The sequence below is a fragment of the Panthera onca genome, chromosome Y, assembly GCF_046562875.1.
Source record: "Panthera onca isolate mPanOnc1 chromosome Y, mPanOnc1 haplotype 2, whole genome shotgun sequence".
NCBI lineage: Eukaryota > Metazoa > Chordata > Mammalia > Carnivora > Felidae > Panthera > Panthera onca.
Window position 1 is genome coordinate 25,911,989 of NC_138358.1, and position 23,141 is coordinate 25,935,129.

The window sequence follows — 23,141 nt, forward strand, 5'->3', positions numbered from 1 at the left end:
CTATCTAGTCATGAAAAGACATGGATGAATTTAAAATGCATATTTCCAAGTGGAAGATCCCAATCTCAAAAGGTACATAATATAGGACTCCAACTACATGATGTTCTGGAAAAGCCAAAGCTATGGAGATAGCAAACAGATCAGTAGTTGCCATAGCCTGAGCAGGGTGGGGACAAAGAATCAGCACAGAGGATTTTTAGGGCAGTGAAAGTATCGTGTCCGATACTGTAATGGTGGATGTGTGTCATCATACGTCAGTCCAGATCCACAGAATGTAGGACTCAAACAGTGAACCCTAATGAAAACAATCACTTCTAGTCGGTAACAATGCTTCAACGTTGGCTCGTCAACTACAACAAATGTACTACACGAATTCAAGATATTCTTAGGTACACAATGTGCACAAGAAAGGGAACATATGAAAACTGCACCTTCTACTCAATTTTTCTGTAAACCTAGAATTCAAGATATTCTTAGGTACACAATGTGCACAAGAAAGGGAACATATGAAAACTGTACCTTCTACTCAATTTTTCTGTAAACCTAATTTTTCTGTAAAAGTGATCAAAAACAGTCTACTTTTTTTTGAGAGAGAGAGAGAGCGTGAGTCCAGGAGGGGTACAGAGGGAGAGGGAGAGAGAGAGTCCCAGGCAGGCTCTACACTGGGCTCAGAGCAGAGCCCAACGCAGGGCTTGAACTCATGACTGTGAGATCATGACCTGAGCCAAAGTGAAGAATCGGATGTGTAACCGACTGAGCCACCCAGGTGCCCCTTCCCACTACTTTTTTAAAAAGTGCCTTTCAGATGCAGTGTTGAGTCGGAGACTTCTTCATCCAGATATCCGATATGTGTTACAAAGCACCTACTGAACACGGGCTGTGTGTTAACGGCAGAGTACCCAAGCCCTTGGAGCCTCCTGGGGACCCCGTTCTCTGCTCAAGCCAGCTAAAGCTCCTGTTTTCCCTGTAGGCTCTTTTCATCTCCAGATGAGCCTACAGGTGCACTTAGCAGACAGACTCCGTCTTACTCCAAATCCCAGTATTCCTAATGACCGTGATCAGATATTTCCCTTGTCTCCATCCATTCTTCTTAATTCATTGCCTAGACTGATGGCTTCATCTTTTTCATCAAAAGTTCCCTATACAGCTGGTCTGGGATTAACACAAGGCATCTAGCCGAGGCCATCGGGCATGTACAAACAGCGGAATATTTGCCTGAATCTGTGCAGAAATGGTCAGATTTCTGATTTCCTTTTAGTTCTTTCTTTCCCAAATGACACACTCTGGATCCCACACAATTTAGGTCCTACGCCAGAATCTCATTTGTAAAGCCTGAAGCCCGTTAACTGTTTAAGTTTTCATAAGATTGATCCTATAAAGCTCTAACATATTTCTCTCCTAAAAATTCTGAATGGAAATCTCCCGTGAGAACAAATGCCTGTGTATTATTCTTGCTTTCAGACAGTACACTGCGAGTCAGAGGTCCACAAATATTATTTTTCAGTAAGGTTCTCAAGGTATAATGATACCAATTTATATGGGATGATAGTTTTGAATTACCGATGGTGGGCTGAAGGATAGCTTATAAGTGAAATGTGTTATTTCCAAAGCTTTCTCACATTGTTGCCTGAATGAAACAAATACAGAAAATAAGTCACTTCAAGATCACTTTTTTATTTCACTGGGGTCAAACAAGAGAGAGCTTATCAAAAAATGAGCACTTCAGATAGGACTTTTGTAAACCAAAAGGACAACACACGGAAACGTCAAAGTCTGGCTCCTTCCTTTTTCTCCAGGTATGAACGCGGCTTGCAGAGGAAGCCTAAATTCTAGAGAGTTCCTTCATTCCATTTATTCACTCAACAAATGAGTGTGAAGGCACTATTGAAAATTAGGCAGTGGTATGCCACTCAGGAGACAGAAGGCTTACCAACGCATGGGCCACATTCTAGATGGTACACGAGAGAGAAGCTGTCACATAGAACTAAGGGTTCAGGGTCTGCCTTCTGGCTTCTGAGAGCGGCAGACTCACTTTGAATCCTGGGTTCCCAGCTTGCTCTGTGGGGTTCTTTGCCTCTAAGTCAGAGATGAAAACGTAAAATAGGAAAGTGTTGCCGGGATGCACAAACGAGGAGAACTTCATACACGACAGCCCAGAACTGGTCACACTACGATTGCTCAATGCACCTTAGCTCTTGCAACAACATGCAGAAAATTTCCACGTACTCAACATGACTCCAGGGAACACCAGAAAAATCCCCCTACAACTATTTTAGTAAGTCTTCTATCTGATCAACAGGTTAAGGGTGGGACTCAAATAATCCTGCTGAAGTCACAACCATGCAGTCCCTCACCGTGGCACCTCTTGGTGGCTGGGAGTCTGGGTCAGGCATGTGCAATGCTTGGCACTCACTGTTCTAGCTTTAACCTACGTCCTCAGGCTCTCCTGAGCCTGAATCTGTTATTGAGTGGCACACAGAAATCTAGCTGTCACCGGCCCTAGAAAGGCAATTCTTTGTTAGCTTATGTAGGATGAGAAGCATACCCAACACCCCATGCATCATGTCATATCTGTCAATGCACAAATAGATATACTGTCTGCAGCTAGAAGCGAGGTCCACTTAACGCAGGTAAACTTGACCTATCGCATATCGCACATCAGCGTTGTTCGAATTTTAATGGCCTTATTTATCACCTTGGGAACCATGCTAAAACCAAGATTCTGATTCAGTACATCTGCGGGGATGTCTGTGGACCTCAATGGTGCCCGTCTGAAGACCGTACTTTCAGACGGTTTGACACGCGACTAAATGTGCCATATTCCCTGACATACAATAAAAGGAAATGGTTGGCATTTTCCAGATTTCCAAAACAACAATGATAATGAGATGTAGGTACGGTTTCAACACCTAATTTTTACACATGGAAAAGAAACATAATAATGCAGAATTAGGATTGTTAGGGCAGTTAAGAAACAGAAGAGCCTACAATTTTCAATGTTGCTTTTCTACAGATGACCCTTTGTTCACTTTGCTGGTGCTTCTTGCTTTAGTGAGTTCCTGTCTGAGCTCCTATTGTTTCCGGGAAACGCATCCTTATTTTGTGCTGTACCTGGTTGTTATGATAATGTTGTGATTTCCTCCATTAAACCCGTCTCTGCCCTCATCACACTTGTAATGTGTGATTTATCCCCCGCACCTGCTCTCACCATCTGGGGTGTTTTCGCTGCTCGACTCAGCTATCTTCTTGGGTTAACAATAATGTGTGTGTGTGTGTGTGTGTGTGCTCGACTCAGCTATCTTCTTGGGTTAACAATAACGTGTGTGTGTGTGTGTGTGTGTGTGTGTGTGTGTGTGTGTGTATTCCAGGGCATTGCACTTGCTGGAAATAATCGGAATGGTGTCCGTGTCTGTTCAAGGGAATCACACACGTGTGTGGGAGGAAACCCAAAGCTGGCATGCCTGTGGGTCACAGGAAGCCATCCCAAGCCAGTGCCTGTGGTCACTGCTTCCCTAGGGTCATACACATCACAGGGGGGTGGCCGAGCTGAGCAGCAGGTGATGAGGCTGGCAGGGAACAGTTTTGAGAGGATTGTGCTCAGCGAACATATGGTCTTCCACCCTCGATCCATTCTACTGCCTGGACTTTACTGTCTGGCAGAAAATGAGGTTCAGGAATTCTGGTGCCACCCTTTGGTCTTCTGAGTGGCCACCGGCTGAACCTGCCCTGGGGGTAACCCAGGCTTTGTCATGGAGTCCGAGGTTGCCCATATCCCCCGGGGCCATTCCTTGGATCAAAGCCAACAGAAAGCTCCAGAAACATACCAGCTAGGATTTGTCTGGCAACGCCTCATGGGAAGCCAACCGTGAAAGAGCTGTGTGACCTGGGCTGTAAGCAGAGAGCATCCAGAGGCAAACGGACAACATTCAACAAAACGAAACCTTTCAGAATTCTTACTTGTGATGCTCAACCACATCACCCATACTCAACTTTTATTTTAGGACTAGGTTATTTTTTTCATGGGGTTTTATCATCCATGAAACTGAAGGTACAAAATTGAACACTGTACGTCTTTTCACGGACACCCTGCACATACAGCACAGATTCCAGCCCTCCTGGCCACGTCGGCTAACACCCCACCAAGGTCCTCTCTTGGCTTTTGCTTCTAATCCACGTGACCTTCAGTTTGCTTGTGTGCGGGTCCCCTGTAGTGTCTTCCTAACTACAGGGTGAAGCGTTGGCTTTACGGAGAGATCGCAAGCTCTTAGGGACAGGTTGGCTGTTCCCCCGAGATCTGTACTACCAGGCTCTGGGTGGTCAGGGTCTTCTGCAGACTGTGAGGTCCAGACAGGACCATCTCAAAGGAAACAGTCATCACGACATTAGAAAAACACACAAGATGCAGTGAATTCATGTTGACTTTTTCATCATGGACTCTTTTCTCATCCATGAACTATTTCTAAGAGCTTGAGATCTCCCCGTAAAGCTGGAGCTTTACCCTGGAGTTGGCCAGCCACCGCGGGGGACCTGCCCACAGCCGAACGGAAACCCACATCGATTAGGAGGTATCATATGCACACTCCAAGCACAGATGTTTTATACATCTGGGAAATAATAAGTCTTAGTAATAATAATAGCAGGTAGTATTTGTTGAGAACTTGATGCATGGAAGGCACCATGTGCCGTGCTCTAAATACATGACTTCACTTAATCTGGTTCATTAATTCAACCAATTCAAGCAGATGAAAGAAATCTTTGCAGGGGGAGCGTTGCATGTGATTTTCTGACCAGCCTCAATTGGGCCCTGCCTTAAAAGGAACAGGTATTCCCCGGCTCCTGAGCGGCTCGGTCGGTTAAGCATCCGACTCATAATTTCACCTCAGGTCATGATCTCATGGTTCATGGGTTCGAGCCCCACACTGGGCTTCATGCTTGCAGTGTTGACCATACTTGGGATTCTCTGTCACCCTCTCTCTTTGCCCCTACCCTGCTCTCTCTCTCAGAATAAGTAAACTTTAAACAAATTAAAGAAAAAAAGCAAGTATTCATACCTATTCCTGATTCCTAATTCTGACCTCACCTTTCAAATACACACATTGGTATTCAGTGGAAACTTATCTGAGCACTGCTTTAACCCTATATCCTGGGTCCCAACACATGTTTTGTTTCCATGCCTTGAAATATTTAAGTAGCAAATTCAATGCATTCCATGGTTAACTGAAGGGGGAGGAAACACTCCCGAGAACACTCCTCTAGTACCCACATCCATATTCTACCATTTTCCGTGTCTGAAGTTTACCTTGGAACACAGACATGTTTACAGTATACAAGGCAAACTCGAGAAGACATGCCTTGGTGGAATCTTCGAACACAGTAGCTGAAAGCACCTGGGTGGCTCAAACCACATGGGCTTGTCTTGTAGACAGTGTGCAGCCAGCGGGGGACAGACCGGTCTACGGTCTGAGTTTAAGTCGCCAGGACAGACACCCGCTTGTGCTCTGCTGGGCGTGTGGTCGCTGGGCAGTCCCGCAGAAGCTGCTTCACCTCTCGGAACCTCCCCGTCCCGCCTGTAAACTACAGATGATAAAAATACCTGCTAGAGCAGCCGCGGGGAGTAAAGGAATTCATGCACGCAAAATATTTCAGTAAGTTACCGGACAATCACCACGCCGTTTTACAGGCTAGCTGCTGCCCAATAAACGTTTCCCATTCTTGCACTGGTGGCTGTTGCCATTATGTGCATTGTGGAAACGTGACCATGTGTTTTATTAATCCTGTTGGAATTCATCGGGACTTGATTTCCTCGATTACTTACAGTGTCATCTTAGTGACGGGAATGATTTATACGCCGGTGTTAAAATTGGTTCATTTTAATTGGAGATGTAAATTCGAGGTAACAATCATATCCGTCCAAGCCCATGAACGTGAAATTAAGCTTTGGGCTTTGCAAAAACAGGAACATGGCTACAGAGTTTATGAAGCCCGGAGGTTCATGATTTACAAACTAAATTAATTTGGAGAACCAGGGTTGATTTGAACACAATGCACCTCCAACTACACATTGCAGCGAAATGTTTGTTTGGAACATCAGACGCGCCTCGGTCCTGCCCCGGTGCCTTCCCTCCAAGCTTCTCCATCCCTGCTCTGCAGTCCTTATACCTCTAGGCTACAGATGCAAAAACCCCTTTCTGCAGAAAATGGACTACTTTGTCACATGTGCAGTTTTCCTGGAAACTCACAAAGAAACCAAACAGAAAGGGAAACACACACGATGTCTCTGTCTCCTTTATTCTCGCTGCTCTGTCGTTGGATTTTCCGATACTGTGATTTACGTTAAGCTTTCCAAACGTGCGTGCCTGCAGCATACATATAAAATCAAGAATAGGTAGATGGAGAAAAAAAAATGCTTTGTTGAAGATAAGGATTAATCTGTACGAACAAAGCATTTAAAGTGAATGCAGTTGAGGGGCGTCCAGGTGGCTCAGTCTGCTAAGCATCCAACTCTTGATTTCAGCTCAGGTCATGATCTCACAGTTCGTGAGTTGGAGGTCCACATGCACGGAGAGTGTGGAGCCTGCTTGGGATTCTCTCTCTCTCTCTCTCTCTCTCTCTCTCTCTCTGCCCCTCCCCTGCTTCCTCTCTCTCTCAAAATAAAGAAAAGTAAACTTTAAATAAATAAATAAATAACAATAAAAAATTAAACATACGAATGCAGTTGAGAGCAGAGCCCAGGACTGACCACAGCAAGTATGCAGTGTGCCCAACTGGTGGGCAAAGGGGTCAGACGGACTCATGGAGGAACAGACAGAAATAACTCCGTTAGGGCCACCTGCACGGGACAGGGGAAGAATGCTTGTACTCTCACGTGCCCAGTGGCCATAACTTGCCTGTGTCTCACCACGCGTGAGTCCTCATACTGGCTCTCTGTTAGCAATTCCATTCCTTTACTCCTTGAAAAGCACTGAGCGACGAAGCCTGATAAACGTGTCTGAGGGGCTCACGTCTAGCGGCAGGAGGGGTTCCACTTTCAGACGCCAGGAGGCTCCCCAAGTGCACAGATGTCTGACCCTGCCGTGCAGATGGCACAGAGGGCCAGGGAGATTTGCAGAGGGGCTCATCTCCAGTGCTTTAACAGTCATAGACCCGGGTGTCATCCTTCCTCCTAAAACAAGGGGAAGCCTTGCCACCTGTCCCATGCTGGCTTTCAGAGCAGAAAGAGAAACGGATACCAGATGCAGGTAACTGGCATTTCGGACAGTGAGCTTGGGAAGAGCCGGCCCCGACCGGCGACTGCTGTTTGTAGTGCCACCTAGACCCGTCCGGCAGCCGTGAACTGCACTTGTCCTCATCAGGAAGTGCTTCGGGGGGAGGAACGTGGAGCTACGGCCGGCAGAGGGATCGCAAGCTTTCTTCCAGGTGAATAAAGACCCCACCCCAGGAGACAGCCATTCTGAGGACGGCCAGTGTGGCACATGCCATAAAGCACACAGGGAGGTCATGTCTGAGCCACAGTTAGCTACAGGATTCCTTGGCTTTTGGTGAGACGGGGTGGAAGGAAATACACACCATGTTCCTCGCAGTTTGGGGTCTGTGTGCTCACGCAAACACGGATGCATGTGAGTGTATACTCTCCCCTCTGGATTCTGTCCACACGCACCAATGCTTGTGGCTGTCCTCAGTCTGTTTACAGCGTTCTGCTCAAGGATTCCCCTTCTCTTCTCCCAATCCAACAGACTGCAACCCTCCGTGGCCAGTGCCGTAAGAGCAAGTCTCCAGAAGAGCTGTGTTTTGTACAGAAGCATCCCCCTGCTGGGACGCCCTCCCAGAAAGCCCCCCGCGGATAACACGACAAAGCATTTCTAAGACGGAAGCATCTACCCTATTTGCAAATAGGGTAATTCCCTCCATTTCAAAATAAGTCATAACGTCCCTTTACTTTCCTTCCTCCGCTTTGCTTAGCTGCAAGGGAGCATGAAATGAAACCAAAATGTCAAGTTGTACAAACAAAGCGAATGTTTTTTCTCAGAGTCGGTACTCGAAGCTTCAGAGATTGTCAGAGAAGCTCATTTTCTGCAGCTTTCCTTCTTCGTAAAGTACGGCATATTTACCTGCTCAAATTCAGATGCATAAATGCATTTATAAGATGGTTGTTACTGATCAAATTTGGCAGGAAACAAACAGCCATACGACAAAGGTACCTGACAGCCCAATTTTACCTTCCCATGATTAAAGTTAAAATAGGTAAAATGTTGTAATTTTGTCGTATTTCTTCTCTCTCAACTACTGTCTTATATCAGAATGAAAAAATATTATGACAACAGTGTTCTTTTGATAACCATTTTCTACTCACCAGAAATGTGAACAGGAGCAGAAGTTACATTTTGCCACGACTGACTCAAAGGGAATCTGTAGGTGAATGTCACTGTTTGTTTTACAACCTCATGACATCATGTGTTCAGTTCAGCAAGCACTCCAGAATGACAGAGGTCTGTTAACTCCAGAAATGACAGAGGTCTGTTCCCATTTAAATTCTTTGATTCAGGGGTGCCTGGGTGGCTCAGTCGGTTGAGTGTCCGACTTCGGCTCAGGTCATGATCATGGTCCGTGAGTTCGAGCCCCGCGTCGGGCTCTGTGATGACAGCTCAGAGCCTGGAGCCTGTTTCAGATTCTGTGTCTCCCTCTCTCTCTGACCCTCCCCCGTTCATGCTCTGTCTCTCTCTGTCTCAAAAATAAATAAACGTTAAAAAAAAATTAAAAAATAAATAAATAAATTCTTTGCTTCATTGCTATCTTGGAATACCGAGTGGACAAGATCTATTTTGGACTGAGAAGGAGTCGTTTTAATAAAACATGCTACTTCATAATCTGTCTTCACTTTTTTTTCTCTACTGATTGGGAGCAAATAAAGTGATGTAAAGAGTCCTGCCAGAAAGAAGCTTTCCTTCACAAAGGTTTATATGCCTAAGTTAGCAGAAGAGCACTCAGCCATCACTGTCTCCAATCTGGAGCTCTGGCTGCCATATTGAGAGATGCGTCTCCAGTGGGTGAACCCAGTGAGTACCTCAGAACACACGAGGTCACCAAACAGCCGACTCTGAGCCATCCTGAACTCCCTCTCCACAAGACTTGCTGGAGACACAGTTCTCACACTCTAGGAAGACAGACATGGCCCTGTGATCTCAGAGGACAGAGACTACAGAAAGATTCTATTCATTCCATTTTCTCATGGGGAGATATCAAACCCACGTAACACATGCAACTGTGCCCTGGGACATCTATTGCCACATGCTTCCCATCTCTACACAATGAGAGAAGGGAGTCAGTGCAAGGTGTGTGTGTGCTGACATGATAATAAGAACAGCACACATTTGTATCCCACGCATGCTCCCACACCTCCTGGCAAGATAGGCAATGGTATAACCCCATTTTACAGATGAGGAAATACACACCCAGTGAGACTGGTAACCTTCCCAGGCTTGGCAGCCAGCAGGTGCTGGGGAGGGGGTGCAGCTGCCATGTCAGGAATCTGGCCGCAGAGCCTACCCCTTCCCCAGCACCTGTGCTGCCCCCAACATGCAGAAGCCACATGTCATGGGGCCATCTCTCCCAGTCAGCACTGCCTGGGACATAAAGGCAGGCTCTTGGGTCTGAATCCTGCCTCTACCCCTTCCCTTCCATGTGCCTCGGTTTCCATATGGGCAAAATGGAGTAATGCAGTCCCGTGCGGGGAGTACTGAATGAGGATTACTGTGGATGCAGGATGCCCGGAACTAGGGATGCAAGATGCCCGGAACTAGGGATACAGGATGCCCAGAACTATGGATGTAGGATACCCGGAGAGAGAAAGTAGCCCAAGGTACAGATGTGCAGGCTTATTATCAGAGCTTCAATGTCATCACAGCAGGAGGTGGTGGTAATGGTGTGGCGACGGGACATTCTCAAGGGGCAGAGGAAAGCAGGAGAGCCAGGGCGGGAATCCAACATTGGACACCACGTCCCTAATTTACATGGCCGAGAACAGCTTAAGTCCCTAACAGCCTTTCAAGGGCAGTCTTACTAGCTGGAACACGGGGCCAGGGTCACGAATTGCTTGCTTTTGGTTGAATCATACATTCAATAATGTGGTAGAAATGTTTTCGAATGATCTCTAATTTTTTTTTCCTGTTCTAAGTGTAAAAATCAATAATAGCTTTAACACTGATTGTTGAATATGCTGGAAACAGTGTGGACACACACTAGTCTCTGCCCCCCACCCCTTTTCCTGATTGTCTGAAAGTGAAACTAATCTAGGGTGGCTCAGTCAGTTAAGTGCCTGACTTTGGCTCAGGGCATGACCTCACAGTTTGTGAGTTCGAGCCCCATGTTGGGCTCTGTGCTGAGAGCTCAGAGCCTGGAACCTGCTCCAGATTTCGTACCTCCCTCTCTTTCTGCCTTGTCTCCGCTTGCACTCTGTGTGTCTCTCAAAAAATGAATGAAATGTTAAAAAAAAAAAAAAAAAATTAAAAAAGGAAGTGAAACTAATCTAGGGTAAATGTAATTCGAGACCATCCAGGCAAAGCAGAGTGGGATCCCAGGAGCATACCTGGACCTTCAGGATGAGCACAGGTAAGGGCAGGATGCTGTGTGGGATCAGCCCCCTGCTCCTGATTCACTGCCCGGGAAGATACCGGGGAGCAGAGCAGGAATCTCCTTTTGGGGGCATTTGCGGACAGCCCCTCCCTGTGTGATCTGAAGGCTTTGTGTCCCTGGGCAGGAGGAACAAACAGGTAGTAAAGGGCCCGTCACCACCATCCCTGCATCCCACCATCCCTGATATGCCTTCGCACCAAGTCCAGTGCCGACAACACAGGTGTGAGCCCATCACACTAGCCAAGAGCATGGACCACCAAAGACCGACAGCCATAATAATGAGCAAATGACAGCACATGGTCACACACACGTGTTCTTTTCCATTTGAGTACCTTACTGTAAAACGTGAGACTATAAACATATTTGGAGGGAACACAAGAGACAAACGCATATAATTTGGGAGGCAGGGAAAACCTTTTTAAAGCTCACTGTCAATCCCTAAAGTCACAAAGGAGAGGCTGACGAATCCAACCACAGAAATTCACCACGTAAGAGTCTATAAATAAAATGAAAAGACAAACAAAAAAAGGCAGAAAAATATTTGTAATCTACATCAAGTAGGTTATTAATGTCCTTCATATGTAAAGAGCCCAAACAAATCAATAAGAAGAAGATGGACAATCCAATAGAAAAGTGCTCAAGGGATAGAAAATGGAATTCTTAGGACAAAAAACACAATCGTGGACAAAAATGCATTGACAGTGAAAAATATCCCAGTACCTACTTCTGTAAGAAAGGAAAACTACAAAAACCATGTGTAGAGTTTGTGTCAAATCCTCTTAATAAGAATGGTGTCTTCGTATTATACCACACTGGCGACATATAAACAGTGAAACTTATACCGTAAACCATCAACCGGGCTGGCCATCAGGGGCGGGGTCTCTAAAGGCACTTCCTTTCTGCTGTGTGTGTGTCTGTATTCTTTGGTTTTGTAGACTCTAGATTACTCTGGCCATTAGAAGAATTACCAAAAATTAGGAAAACATTCAAATTAAAAAAAGAATATGGCAAAGGCATCTTGCAAAAATGGAGACATTGATGGACAGGCACCTCCAAGCTCTGCTCTTGATCTATATGGACCAAGGACTCAGCTGCTGGCTCGTGCTGATGCAGGATACACGCTGCAGTGACAGAAAACGCCCCAACATGCACAGAAAATTCCCCGACGTAGAAGCACAGAAAGAAGAAAGACTCAAGGTTGCTCAGTGGCATCTCACACCTGCTGTGCCCTCCAAACCATCGCTCACAAAGCGGTCCTCTGATACACATCCCAGAAAGTGACAATAATGGAAAATCTTGGCATAGGAGATTTTATTTTCACTTACCATAAAGTCATTTTTTTCTTCAAGCCTGGAAGGTGTATGAACCTCAATAAAATTATATTCCAGGAGCAACATCACATATACGATTTTGAGGAAGCCCTGTATTTTCAAAGTATACATTAAGTGCTTCCAAATGGCCGAATTTCTCTTGCACATGTTCTAAAGCTGAGTATATACCTTTGTAAATTGAACACGTGATTTTTTTCATACCGTCTCCTGGTTAAATCGGTTTGATGACCGTGGAAGGAAAATTATACATGGGTAGGTCTGTTTTAGACATCCCTTTACAATTTATGGGTTATCCTCATTTCCTAGATGTCTTCCTGAAGTTTCAAAAACCTTATTTCATATCTCACACTCGGGTAAACAGTGGGTTTGTAAGGAAAACTACCTTATTCCTCTCCTGGCTAGATCCACTGGAATAAAAATTTGTTCATTAAGCACAAGTGTTGTGATACTAGGCCCCGTGGAAAAGTCCCTGGGAAGATACTGTCTGTCTGAACGCTCTATTTCATGATCATCTCTGTAACAAGGGCTCACAGTGACAAGACTGGCAGTCATATTTTATCTGATTCAGAGCTAACGTGCCATTCCAAGCACATACCCAACATGGGATAGTCTGGGATAAACTAGTAGACTTTTTTGTTTGTTTTAACATCAGTATCCCCTTTGGGGAATTAGCATCCATAGTGAAGTTATTGAATTAAGCAGATTTTACAAACTCATGCATTTTTTAACACGTGCTATTTAGGATGAAATTGAAAGCAAATGTAGTGCAAAAGGACCTCATGTAAACACACACACACACACACACACACACACACACACACATGCACACACAGAGGCAACTTAAAGTCTTCTGAAAACTCCAAGAGGGAATTTTCAATGAAGAGAAGCACCAGTGTGAAAATAAAATCTAATTTGTTGCTTGAGTTGAGTTTTAATAATTGTGTCATGGATGCCCTGGGATTCAGAAATAGAAAGTGCTGGCTGAATATTTAAAATACACTTTGTAAGTAAACGGAGTGTACAGTTAAGCAGAGGCAACGTGGAAAACCCCTTGCAGCCTTAGCTCTTTGTCAGGTCGCCCCTGGAGTAGGGGCTTCAGAAAAGGCACTGACCCCACCAGAAAAATGACGATAGATTTTGTTTAATTAAAAAAAGCGCCAAGAGAAATGTCTGCCCTCCTTAGGATTCAATATAATGCGGTATATGTAATTTTAACAGGTTTCCTCTTTCACTCATCATATTGGCAGAGAGTTTGAGGGATGTTATTGTCATTATTATTATAGTATTATTTTAGAAATCATAACACTTAATGCTACCAAGGGTAGAGTGAGCGGACACAACACATTGGCACAACTAAGTCCCTCCTCTGGTATTTATCTTTTAACCAATTTCTTTGTACAAAGTCTTTTTACACCTCAGAGGTTTTCTCTTTATGTAGATGTTGCATATGCTTTTCCACTAGTTTGTCACTGGTATTTTTAGTTTGTTATCTTTTTTGACATCAGGAAATTTTAGATTTTACGTAGCTAAATCTAGCAATCGTTTCCTTTAGCATTTATTTCTTTGCTTTTAAGCTTAGAAAGAACCTGCTCAACACTACATCAGAGAAATAGAGCCCAATATATGTTCTTGCATTCTTTCGCGGGTCATTTTCCCAAATTCAACCGCAAGGGGTATTCACTTTCATGCACGGGACACAGCAGCACAGCACACAAGCAGATTAACCTTCTCGGTGTCATACACCATCTCTGTAACCTCAGGTAAGTTACTTTTCTTTCCTAAACTACAGCTCCCTGAAAAACTGTCTTATTTACCTGGACCATCATCCCCTTTTCCCTCTTTGCTTCGTCTTTGTTATTTTCGTCGTCGTCTTCTTCTTCTTGATGACCATTTTTCTTCACTAACACCATCATCACCATCACCCTCATTTTTTTCGTTACTCTTCATCACCATTATCACATCAACATCACCAACACCACCATCACCACCATCACCACCACACCACTGTCATCACCATCACTTCCAGCATCGTTATCTCTTTTAAGTGCGTGCAAAACACCACAGTGCCAGGGACCAGTAATTATAATGTCTCCCAAAGTTTAATCATCGCATTGCAATTAACGCATCATGTATTTTTAGCTGTCTGCCTTGAAAGGCCACATCTACATTTACATGAGAGTCTCTTTCTGGGCTTCCTGTTCTCCTCCATCACTCTGTCTCTCCTGGAGCCAGTGCCACCTAGCTTCATTTATGTACTTTTATTGAAACTCTACAGTGCTTAGTTTTAAATACAATGCAAATTAAAAATACGTTTAAGAATTCACACCACATCCAACCTTGGCTGCGCAAGGCTGAAGGGTGCACTTGCTCTGTTAGAGAAGCTTAGGAATTTTATACCTAAATGCTTCCACATTCTGCTTCCCACTGCCTCCGAGTAGGAACTGTCCCCAGCACAGTTCACTGTGATGTGCACCGTAGCTACAAGGTGACAATGAGTCTTGTGCTATGAGCATTTTCCTCTTAATACTGCCTTCGTGGCAAGGAGCTGACAGATGCGGCTCTGCCGTACAGAGATGGAAGCCAGGTTGCTTTACTGTGTATAGACCACCTCCCTTACTCCATGAAACCTGCTGGAAACCTGGAACTTGGGGCTGGTGACCAACCCCTTAAATAACTTTCGAGTCTCCACTGACTGTTTGTTTGAGAAAACTGGAAGTGCAGCTAATGAATGTGTGGTCCATAATGGCTCTGCACTGCTCCCTGTAAAATACACCATTATTCATCCAGTGTTCCCGCCTCGCCATAAACCTCCATCCTGAAAGTGTGTGAAGCTAACCAACCATCCCAATCAGGGGACAGCTGAACTTGGTGTCTTTGGTGCTTGTGCAGTCACAAGGAAAGAGCCAGCTAAAGGCCGTGGCTTTCCAGTGCCTTGACGTACTCAACACAAGGAGACTGACTTCCAGTCCTTTATCCCTTCACCTAAAAGCAAGCCACACCTCTATGCATGCCCAGAATGGTTAGAATGGTTCTACTTCTTCCATGTAAACACTTTACCTCCTTGAAGGCCTCCAACACCTTCTCTACTATGTTGTTTGGACCTACAATCCATGGACTTCCAAGCCACCAGCCCCTCTCCCCCACACTCCTCATTCCCATGCTGCGGTCTGACACTTGGGTCATTCTCTTGCTATTGCACCAATATCCAATGCTGAAATGTCTTTTGTGATACTCCCGGGCAAAATTTAATCATCAGTCAATTCAATGATCTTTCCTCCTGCTTCTACATTGGCTTGAAAATCACCCAGTTCCACACTCTGAGCCAACACTTGATTCCTGGTCTCCCTGTGAGCAGAGCTCAGACACAGTCCAATAAACTAACCCTCTGCCCACATCCCTTGTGCTTCCTGAAGGAATATCCAACCCCACTGACTTCAGACTCCTCAAATATCACTCGCTCAGCAATCTCTTACAACACTAAAGTTTATTATAGTGGCTAAATGCACTTGTGAATCTTCACCTGGTTAGAAGTTGATTGTCCTTTGAAGTTTTCTTTACCCCTGAATTCTGATACCCCCATTTCTCCTACCCTCTGTTCTCAGTCTCAGAGGTCCTTTGTTTTTCTTTTGGGAATTCTTCCTATTTTGCCCTTCCTTTCAATGTTCTACCTGGCCTTCCGTTTTCAGAATGCATCAGAAGGGAGCACATTATTTTCACGCTTTAGAGGAGGCTCCATTTATCAAGAAAAGGAGCGTTTAAAAAATTCAAGACAGAAAACTGATGTGTTGAATCCCAAAGGAAATACACAGCATTATGGCCCAGATTGCATTCCTTAGAGAACAAAAGAATGACGAAGAGAATATTGCCACTGCTTTCTTAGACTCTGCGATGCTAGTTTTTGAGAAGTAGAAACGTGGAAATTCATTTCTAAACTTTTACCTTGGCTTTCAATGCAGGAAAACCTTGAGTCACAAGTTACTCAACTGCTTTCAACACGCTTGCAAAGCAATCTTATCCACTCCCATGGTGGGACCATTATCCACGTATGGAAGAGAAAACTAAGTAGGACTTGCAATTTCAGCACCTTGGATAGGGCCGTGCTGTATCAGGCACCTCCTCCCCGACCCCCTGCCCCACAAGTGATTTCACCTTGAGGTAGGACTTATTGAGCCCTTGCCATGCTCCTGGTCTGCAGCCTTCTAGAAGCAGATGTCTTCCACATGAACCCAACCAGAGCACCTTCGCCCAGGCAAACATACATACTGACTGAGAAGTTATTCACTGCACACAGCATTTCTAACACAACAGTCCCAGAAAGAGTCCATTTTGAAATGGATACTCTATTAGACTCATGCCCAATAAGCCAAACCCTTGTTAGAATCATGTTGTATGTGTGAGGGGCTTTGAGCAACATCCAAGGCTCCTCATTTGCAGAGTCTTTTCTTGTGTTACTTGAGGTTCTTGTCACTCTCTTGATCTCTTGAGACCTTCCAATTCATTCGCCATTTCTCAAGATGGATTCCTTATGTGGTCATCAGTGTTGCAAGGCATGTGTTTAACTATATGTCAGGCATGGAAAAGAGGAATTCACCCTGTACCCTACCCTCAGCTGGTCTTGTATGAACCTGTGCATTATGTTCCCATTAGTTTGGTTGTGTGTTCTGTCCCTGCACCCACAGAAGGTGGTGCTGCTCAGTCCCACAGATGGAAAGGGACGGAGAAACTGAGGACCGCCGTATCACACACAGCCACTAGGGGTGCCACACCACAGATGCTGAGCGATCCAGAACACTTCTCAATGCCACCACGACAGGGGGTGCTTCTTCTACTAAAGAAAAAGCCTCACAGTTTTTGTTTGAAAGAAAAAAATCCCACATAAGCCACTGGATCCCAACCCTTGAAAGTAGCATTTTTTTTGTTTGTTTTTCTTTTTAATTGAAAGGTTTGATCTGACGCCAGACATTTATGTTAGTGTTCACCTCATTGTTCTTGACTTGCATTTCTCTTTGTAGGATAGAGAATTTGCTAGTTGACACCTGGGCAAGTGCTGATTTATGATTCCTTCCTGGGGCTCTATTAATAGCACAGGGCTCTAAATAAATGCTGACTGCATGCAAATTCCACCTGACAGACTGAAGGTGTTGCCTGGGATGGTACAAGTCACAGATAAGAAACCACTGGTGGGAACCACCTCCATGCTTCCACCTGCTTTCTCTGCCCCCTTCCCATTCATAGATCTCCAGTAAATACCACTTCATGTCCAGGGGAAGGAAAACAGCTACAATGGCATGCCCCCAAAATACTCAGTGCATGTTTGAAAACACCGTGATTTTGTCCATTTGTTCCTCCTCAAGGCTCTGCTGTTTCAGAATTACTTGGGACTGATGGGGCACCTGGGTGGCTCGGCTGAGTATCTCACGTTGGATCAGATAATGATCTCATGGTTCATGAGTTCGAGCCCCACATTGGGCTCTGCACTGGTGGCATGGAATCTGCTTGGGATTCGCTCTCTGTTTCTCTCTCTCTGCCTCTTCCCGATGTGCTCACTCTCTTAAAATAAACAAATAAACACCTAAAAACATTACTTGGGGGGTACCTAGGTGGCTCAGTCAGTTAAGCATTTGACTTCAGCTCAGGTCATGATCTCATGGTTCGTAGGTTTGAGCCTACATCGGGCTCTGTGCTGACTGACAGATGAGAGCTTGGAGCCTGCTTCAAATTCTGTGTCTCCTCTCTTTCTCTGTCTTGCTCTCTCTCAAAAATATACATTAAAAAGTTGAAATAAAAAAAGAATTACTTGGAATTAAAAATCTCACTTTGCAATCATGCCCTGACTGTCCACGGGATTTGGCTGTCAGTGTTTCCTGCTGAAGGGATATGGCGGGCTGTGTCCATTGGCCCCGTCTTCCCACCCTTCCTATCCCCAAACTATCAAGGGGTTTATCTGCATCTTCCTTTGCTGGGACAGTCATTCATAACTTTGTGCTCTGTGTTATTATGACATCTCCTGGAAGAATCTTAAGTCCCTCAGTGGCTCCTAAATTCCCTTATGTCAAGGGACTTATCATTATCACACTCCCTCGCTCAAAAAGAAAAAAGAACAGGCACCCAGTCCAGCATTCAATAAACATGCACGATGAAGGCATGAGCTATTTCCCTGTGATTTAGTGTGGACTGCTCCGTGCTACGAAGCAGCCTTTCTCATTACAGGGAAAGCAGGAGACGCCGGGCTGCAGACTTCACGCTCCAGCTGAACACCTGCGTTCGGGTTCCTGCTCATCCCATATTATTAATTCTGTAATTAATACACCTGAGGCATGGGGTGCTTGGGTGGCTCAGTCGGTGAAGCGTCCGACTTCAGCTCAGGTCATGATCTCACGGTTTGTGGGTTCGAGCCCCGCATCAGGCTCTGTGTTGACAGCTCAGAGCCTGGAACCTGCTTCGGATTCTGTGTCTGCCTCGCTCTCTGCCCCTCCCCCACTTGTGATCTATCTCTCTCTAAAAAAAAAAAATACACCCGAGGCAGGTGTATTAGCCATTGGCACCCCTCACCGGCCTCACCTGCAGAACGCAGATGAAAACCATGCTCCCTGCCGCCCAGACGGGCCACAGCACCCAGGAGGGAATGCGCACGCCGGCCAGGGCTAGTTGGGGGGCACCTGCTGAGCTGCCAGTGACTGGCATTATTGAGGAACGCTGACCACCCTGCAGGTTACTTAGAGGTAATACGGTTCCAGGATGCCAGCACCCACATGGTGGCTCTGCAGGGCCCCTTCTGTGGCCCTCACACCAGGTCTGTGTGCTCACTGCCCTCGGTGATTAAGCAGTGCACGACAGTGCAATCACCCAGCTAAGAATAAAGCAATGGACACACGGATGTGGCGTGGAAGTGGCCTCGGAGCACAATTAAATAACAAAGGTGCTTTTGCCCTGAATATGCCTTTACGGGGACAGACGGGTCGCGGTGGAGAAAGCTATCCTCCATGGAATTATGCGGCCTCCACCAATTTTGAAAGAAATGCTCGGAATGACAAAGATGTGCCCTCTTCACTTACCCACTCCTATCTCAGGTGCCTTTTGTGCAGGACGCATCATTTTTAAGGAGACGTCCCCATTTTATTACACAATTATTGAGAATGTTGCAGTCCCTTGTTGTCGTAGGGAAAGGCTCTTCTTGGAAAGTGGGAACGCTCATCGAAACACTCAGAGGTACCGGATTTGTAAGACAGCAAACGCATCCCGAGAAACTAATGTCATGGCTCACGGCGAGGATTTCATGTTTCGGCAAAAGAAACAAGATCGTCTGCAAATGTGACGTCAGGTCCGAATGCAGATCTCAAAGACTGAAAAATACTCTCCGTTTCATTCAAGACAGAACCGGGTTCTAGACGGAACCATTCTACATGCAACACTCAACGTCAGACTTTGTGACGGGTCAGGGTACACATATGTGGGATTATAATTAAATAAAAGTACGTTTCACGATACCAGCACAAGCCTGCTGGCTTAGCCAGCAAATGTTTTAGAGTCCTACAAGCAACCTGTTATTTGAAACCTAATGCTCATCAACGAGATAAAACATTCTACCAATTTGCACTACCAAGAAGTGGAAAATATAAACGGATTTACATGCAACATTTAAAGAAGCAAACGAGAAAAGAGGCAGGCTTGTCCTGGCATATGGAAAAGGCCCACTGCAATGGATTTGTCTCACACGTCTTGCGACGGGGAATGTTTTGGTTTCGGGTATCCCAGTAATTATCATATGTCCTCCTTTCTGTTAGTTTGCAGAGTCACAGAGCTGCAGAGAAGACACACAGTGAGGACCTGCCTCGTCTGAATTCCTCATGGTAAGATGATAGCCATGAAACCTAGAGATTCAAGATGTGTCCCAAGTTCACAGAGACAGTATAAACACAGAGCTGGAAGCTAGAATAAGGGTCCAGTCCTCTGGTTTCTTAAGACAGTGCACCAAGATTTAACAAAACAAAACTGTTCTTGTAATCACCACAGTAGGCAACCATCATCACCTTCAATTCGCTGCTTAAAACAAATCAACCAAAAAAAACAAAAAAACTGCTCTGTGGCCATGTTACAGTATTTCCAAAAGATCTAGTTGAAAAAGTTAAAAACTACCAATTCAGTGCAAAAAAAGAAAAGGAGGAAGCATGAGAGAGGGCGCGAAAAAAGGAAAAGAAAACAAACACATGAAAATCCTAAGCGACCTGCTGACTGGTGACATTTGGACAATTTTGTCCGATTTTGTCTGTAAGGATTGCACAATGTCAACACAAAAGACAATGTCATCAGAAAAGACAGGATCTGAGTGACGCATTCAGGGCCCACTGGTTTTCCATTCCTTTGCTTCCCCTAGACACTAGAGAACAGACCAGAGATTGCTCAGCTGTACCAGAGAAAATGAAAGAAAGCAGGTTCATGACCATCTCCTGTAGACGTGGACAATATATTGTTTCAAGTAAGTCTTGCCAGCACCTCTAGAAAAAATGGTAGGTTTCTCAGGAATCGAGTAACTTAAGAAGAAGGAGAAGGGACAGAAACAACAAGGCAATGTTTGCATCCTCAGAGAGGCGGCGAGAGGAATATGGGCCCTAAAAAGGAAACCAGCAGACTATGCAGCCAAGAGGACAGGATCCCCAGGAGACCCTGTAGCTGCCACCCCAAGCCGCCAGCCAAGGCTGTAGGCGGCCGCGGTCCACTCCATCCCCAAATCCAGCACTCATCTAACAGCACTGCAGACGAGGTGTTGCTCACATTTGATTGTTCACAAGAATAGTCAAGAGAAAGGTTAAAACTTTGGTTCTTTTTCTCCATTAACCTCTACTCGCCAGCCCACACACCCAGTTCTTCCCTGGCGATGAGCCACATTCATGTACTTGGGGCCAAAGACACTTGTTACATCTCAGAATCAGTGTTTCATTACCTTCGTTTGATTAAAAAAATAAATAAAGAAAGAAAGAAAAAAACATTTGCTGTATAAAGGCATCAGGGTGGAAACTCACAGCAAAGAAGGCAGACAGACACCTACCAACGCTCCAGTCCATTTCCTCCACGGCATCCCCGTAAGCTCCGTGTTTGCTTTTTCCGGCAAACTCCTTGGAAGAGAACAGGGCCGTGTGCACGTGAAGGTACGACAGGACCAGCAGGAATGGCTTCTTGGCATTCCTGCGAGAGGAGAAGGTTCAGAGCAACGTAAGAACATTTGCCACATGGTCGTAAGGATCAAACTAATACTCCATGACGCCATGTGAAAAGTCGGAAAGCACCACAGGATGATGTCTAATATTTTACACTTTTAAACATTTTCTTAAAATGTATTTATTAATTTTCGAGATAGAGAGCAGAGAAGGGGCAGAGAGAGAGGGAGAGAGAGAGAACCCCAAGCAGGCTCTGCATCACCAGCTCGGAGCCCAATGCAGGGCTTGATCCCACCCACCATGACATCATGACCTGAGCTGAGGTCAGACGCCTAACTGACTGAGCCACCCCGGCGCCCCTAATATTGTACGTTTTACTCAAAGAAGCAGAAGTCTCCACGGCGTGCCTGTGAAGAGACTGATGCTTACCCTGTGCAGATCAGCGGAAGGAAGTGCTGTGTCCTTGAGGCATACCCTGAGGACACAACTCTGGAAGGAATGTCGTGGGGTATGGCCTGCTTTGCTCTTGAATTCTATTCTTCCCTCTCTACACAGTTGATTAATACCAATTCAAGGGCCTTAAAAAGCACATTCTCTTTGGAACATGGACACACAGACAAGCCAGTGCCTAGTAAAGACCATCTCTTGATTTCCCAAGTTCTTACAAAGACACCTGTCTACCTGTCTAATGCCAATTCAACTCTGGATTCCGCCATATTGCTCACCTTCCACTATAGAACAGGTCTCCTGGAATGAACACTCCATTGTCAACACTAAAGTTTTGGAAATTATATGGAACATTCTAGGAACTGGGCCAAACTGATCAAGAGTCTCAAGTTACTGTGAAAGCAATTCTTTTCTTTTCTTTTTTTTTTTTTTTGTGTGTGTGTGTGTGTTTATTTTTGAGAAAAAGAGACACACAGAGGGAGGGAGGGAGAGAGAGAATGAACAGGGGAGGAGCAGAGAGAGAGGGAGACACAGAATCCAAAGCAGGCTCCAGGCTCTGAGCTGTCAGCACAGAGCCCGACGTGGGGCTCGAACCCATGAACCCTGAGCCATGGACGGTGACTTCTGTTCCTGGGACACAGGAGGACCCTCCATGGAAGGAGAGAAGGCCATCTGTGCGTGTATGATAAGAGTGCACAGTGTTACACGAGTCTGTCTTCTATCATGTCTCTGCAAGGTGGTCTTTCACTGAGCGGACAGGACATCATGGACACCAGCCACGGTGCTGGGTGCCAAAGCACGGGGATCAGGTATTAGATGCACCAGCAACGCTGGGAAATGTCAAGTGGACCGGGGCTTGTGACAGCCTATGGCATGAAGATTTACCGTGCGGGACTACAGGGACATGGGACAGTGCATGGGACATGAGCTAGGCACACGCAAATCCATGGCTTCCGTGCACACACCCTGCAGTGTGACTCACAGCCTCCTCTCTGGGGTAGCAATTCTCGCTGAGCAACAGCCTCTGACAGAGAGGAGGTCAGAGTCATCGAGGACGCCTGGGTCTACGACCTGGAAGCCTCCGTGACACTCCATCAAGTTGCTGGGAGGGAGACTTGTCAATAACAGCTTAGGTCCTGTTTTATTAGCTTCCGCACTTCAGTACACAACGCTTCTGAAAATGTATTGCCACGGTCTTGCATGCCGTGTGAAAAGATAGAGAACTTTCCGCCACTACATGCTTTTGCTGTGTTTGTGAAAATACAGCAGGCAGCTCTGTGCCTTCCCAGTAGCCTGCAATCATTTCAATCTGAGAATGCAAAGACTGACGTCCTATAAATACAGGGTGAAAACATAGGCATGGAGACGGAGGAGGCATTTGGTTTTTTTTTTCTCAAGCTGTTGTTGTTTTCTTTTTGTTTGTTTTTGTTTTTTTCTGCCATGAAGGTCTGGAACAGCATATTCCTCATCCGAGGGCTTGACCATTCTTATTCAACCAAAGTCCCAGCATGAGCCAGTGTCGGGAGTAACTGGGAAGCACACAGGAATGTGTGTTGGTTCCTTCTGAGAGCCCTCGGAT

The 23,141-nt window shown here is 45.5% G+C and overlaps 1 protein-coding gene across 1 annotated transcript in view; it reads right to left on the reverse strand.

The window, feature by feature from the left end:
* Window positions 1-23,141, reverse strand: part of LOC145714925 (steryl-sulfatase-like) — a 152,210-nt gene that overhangs the window by 40,584 nt on the left and 88,485 nt on the right. The window contains exon 7 of the mRNA XM_081794454.1: window positions 21,007-21,143. Within this exon, the coding sequence (XP_081650580.1) occupies window positions 21,007-21,143 (137 nt within the window). The remainder of the gene's footprint in view (window positions 1-21,006; window positions 21,144-23,141) is intronic.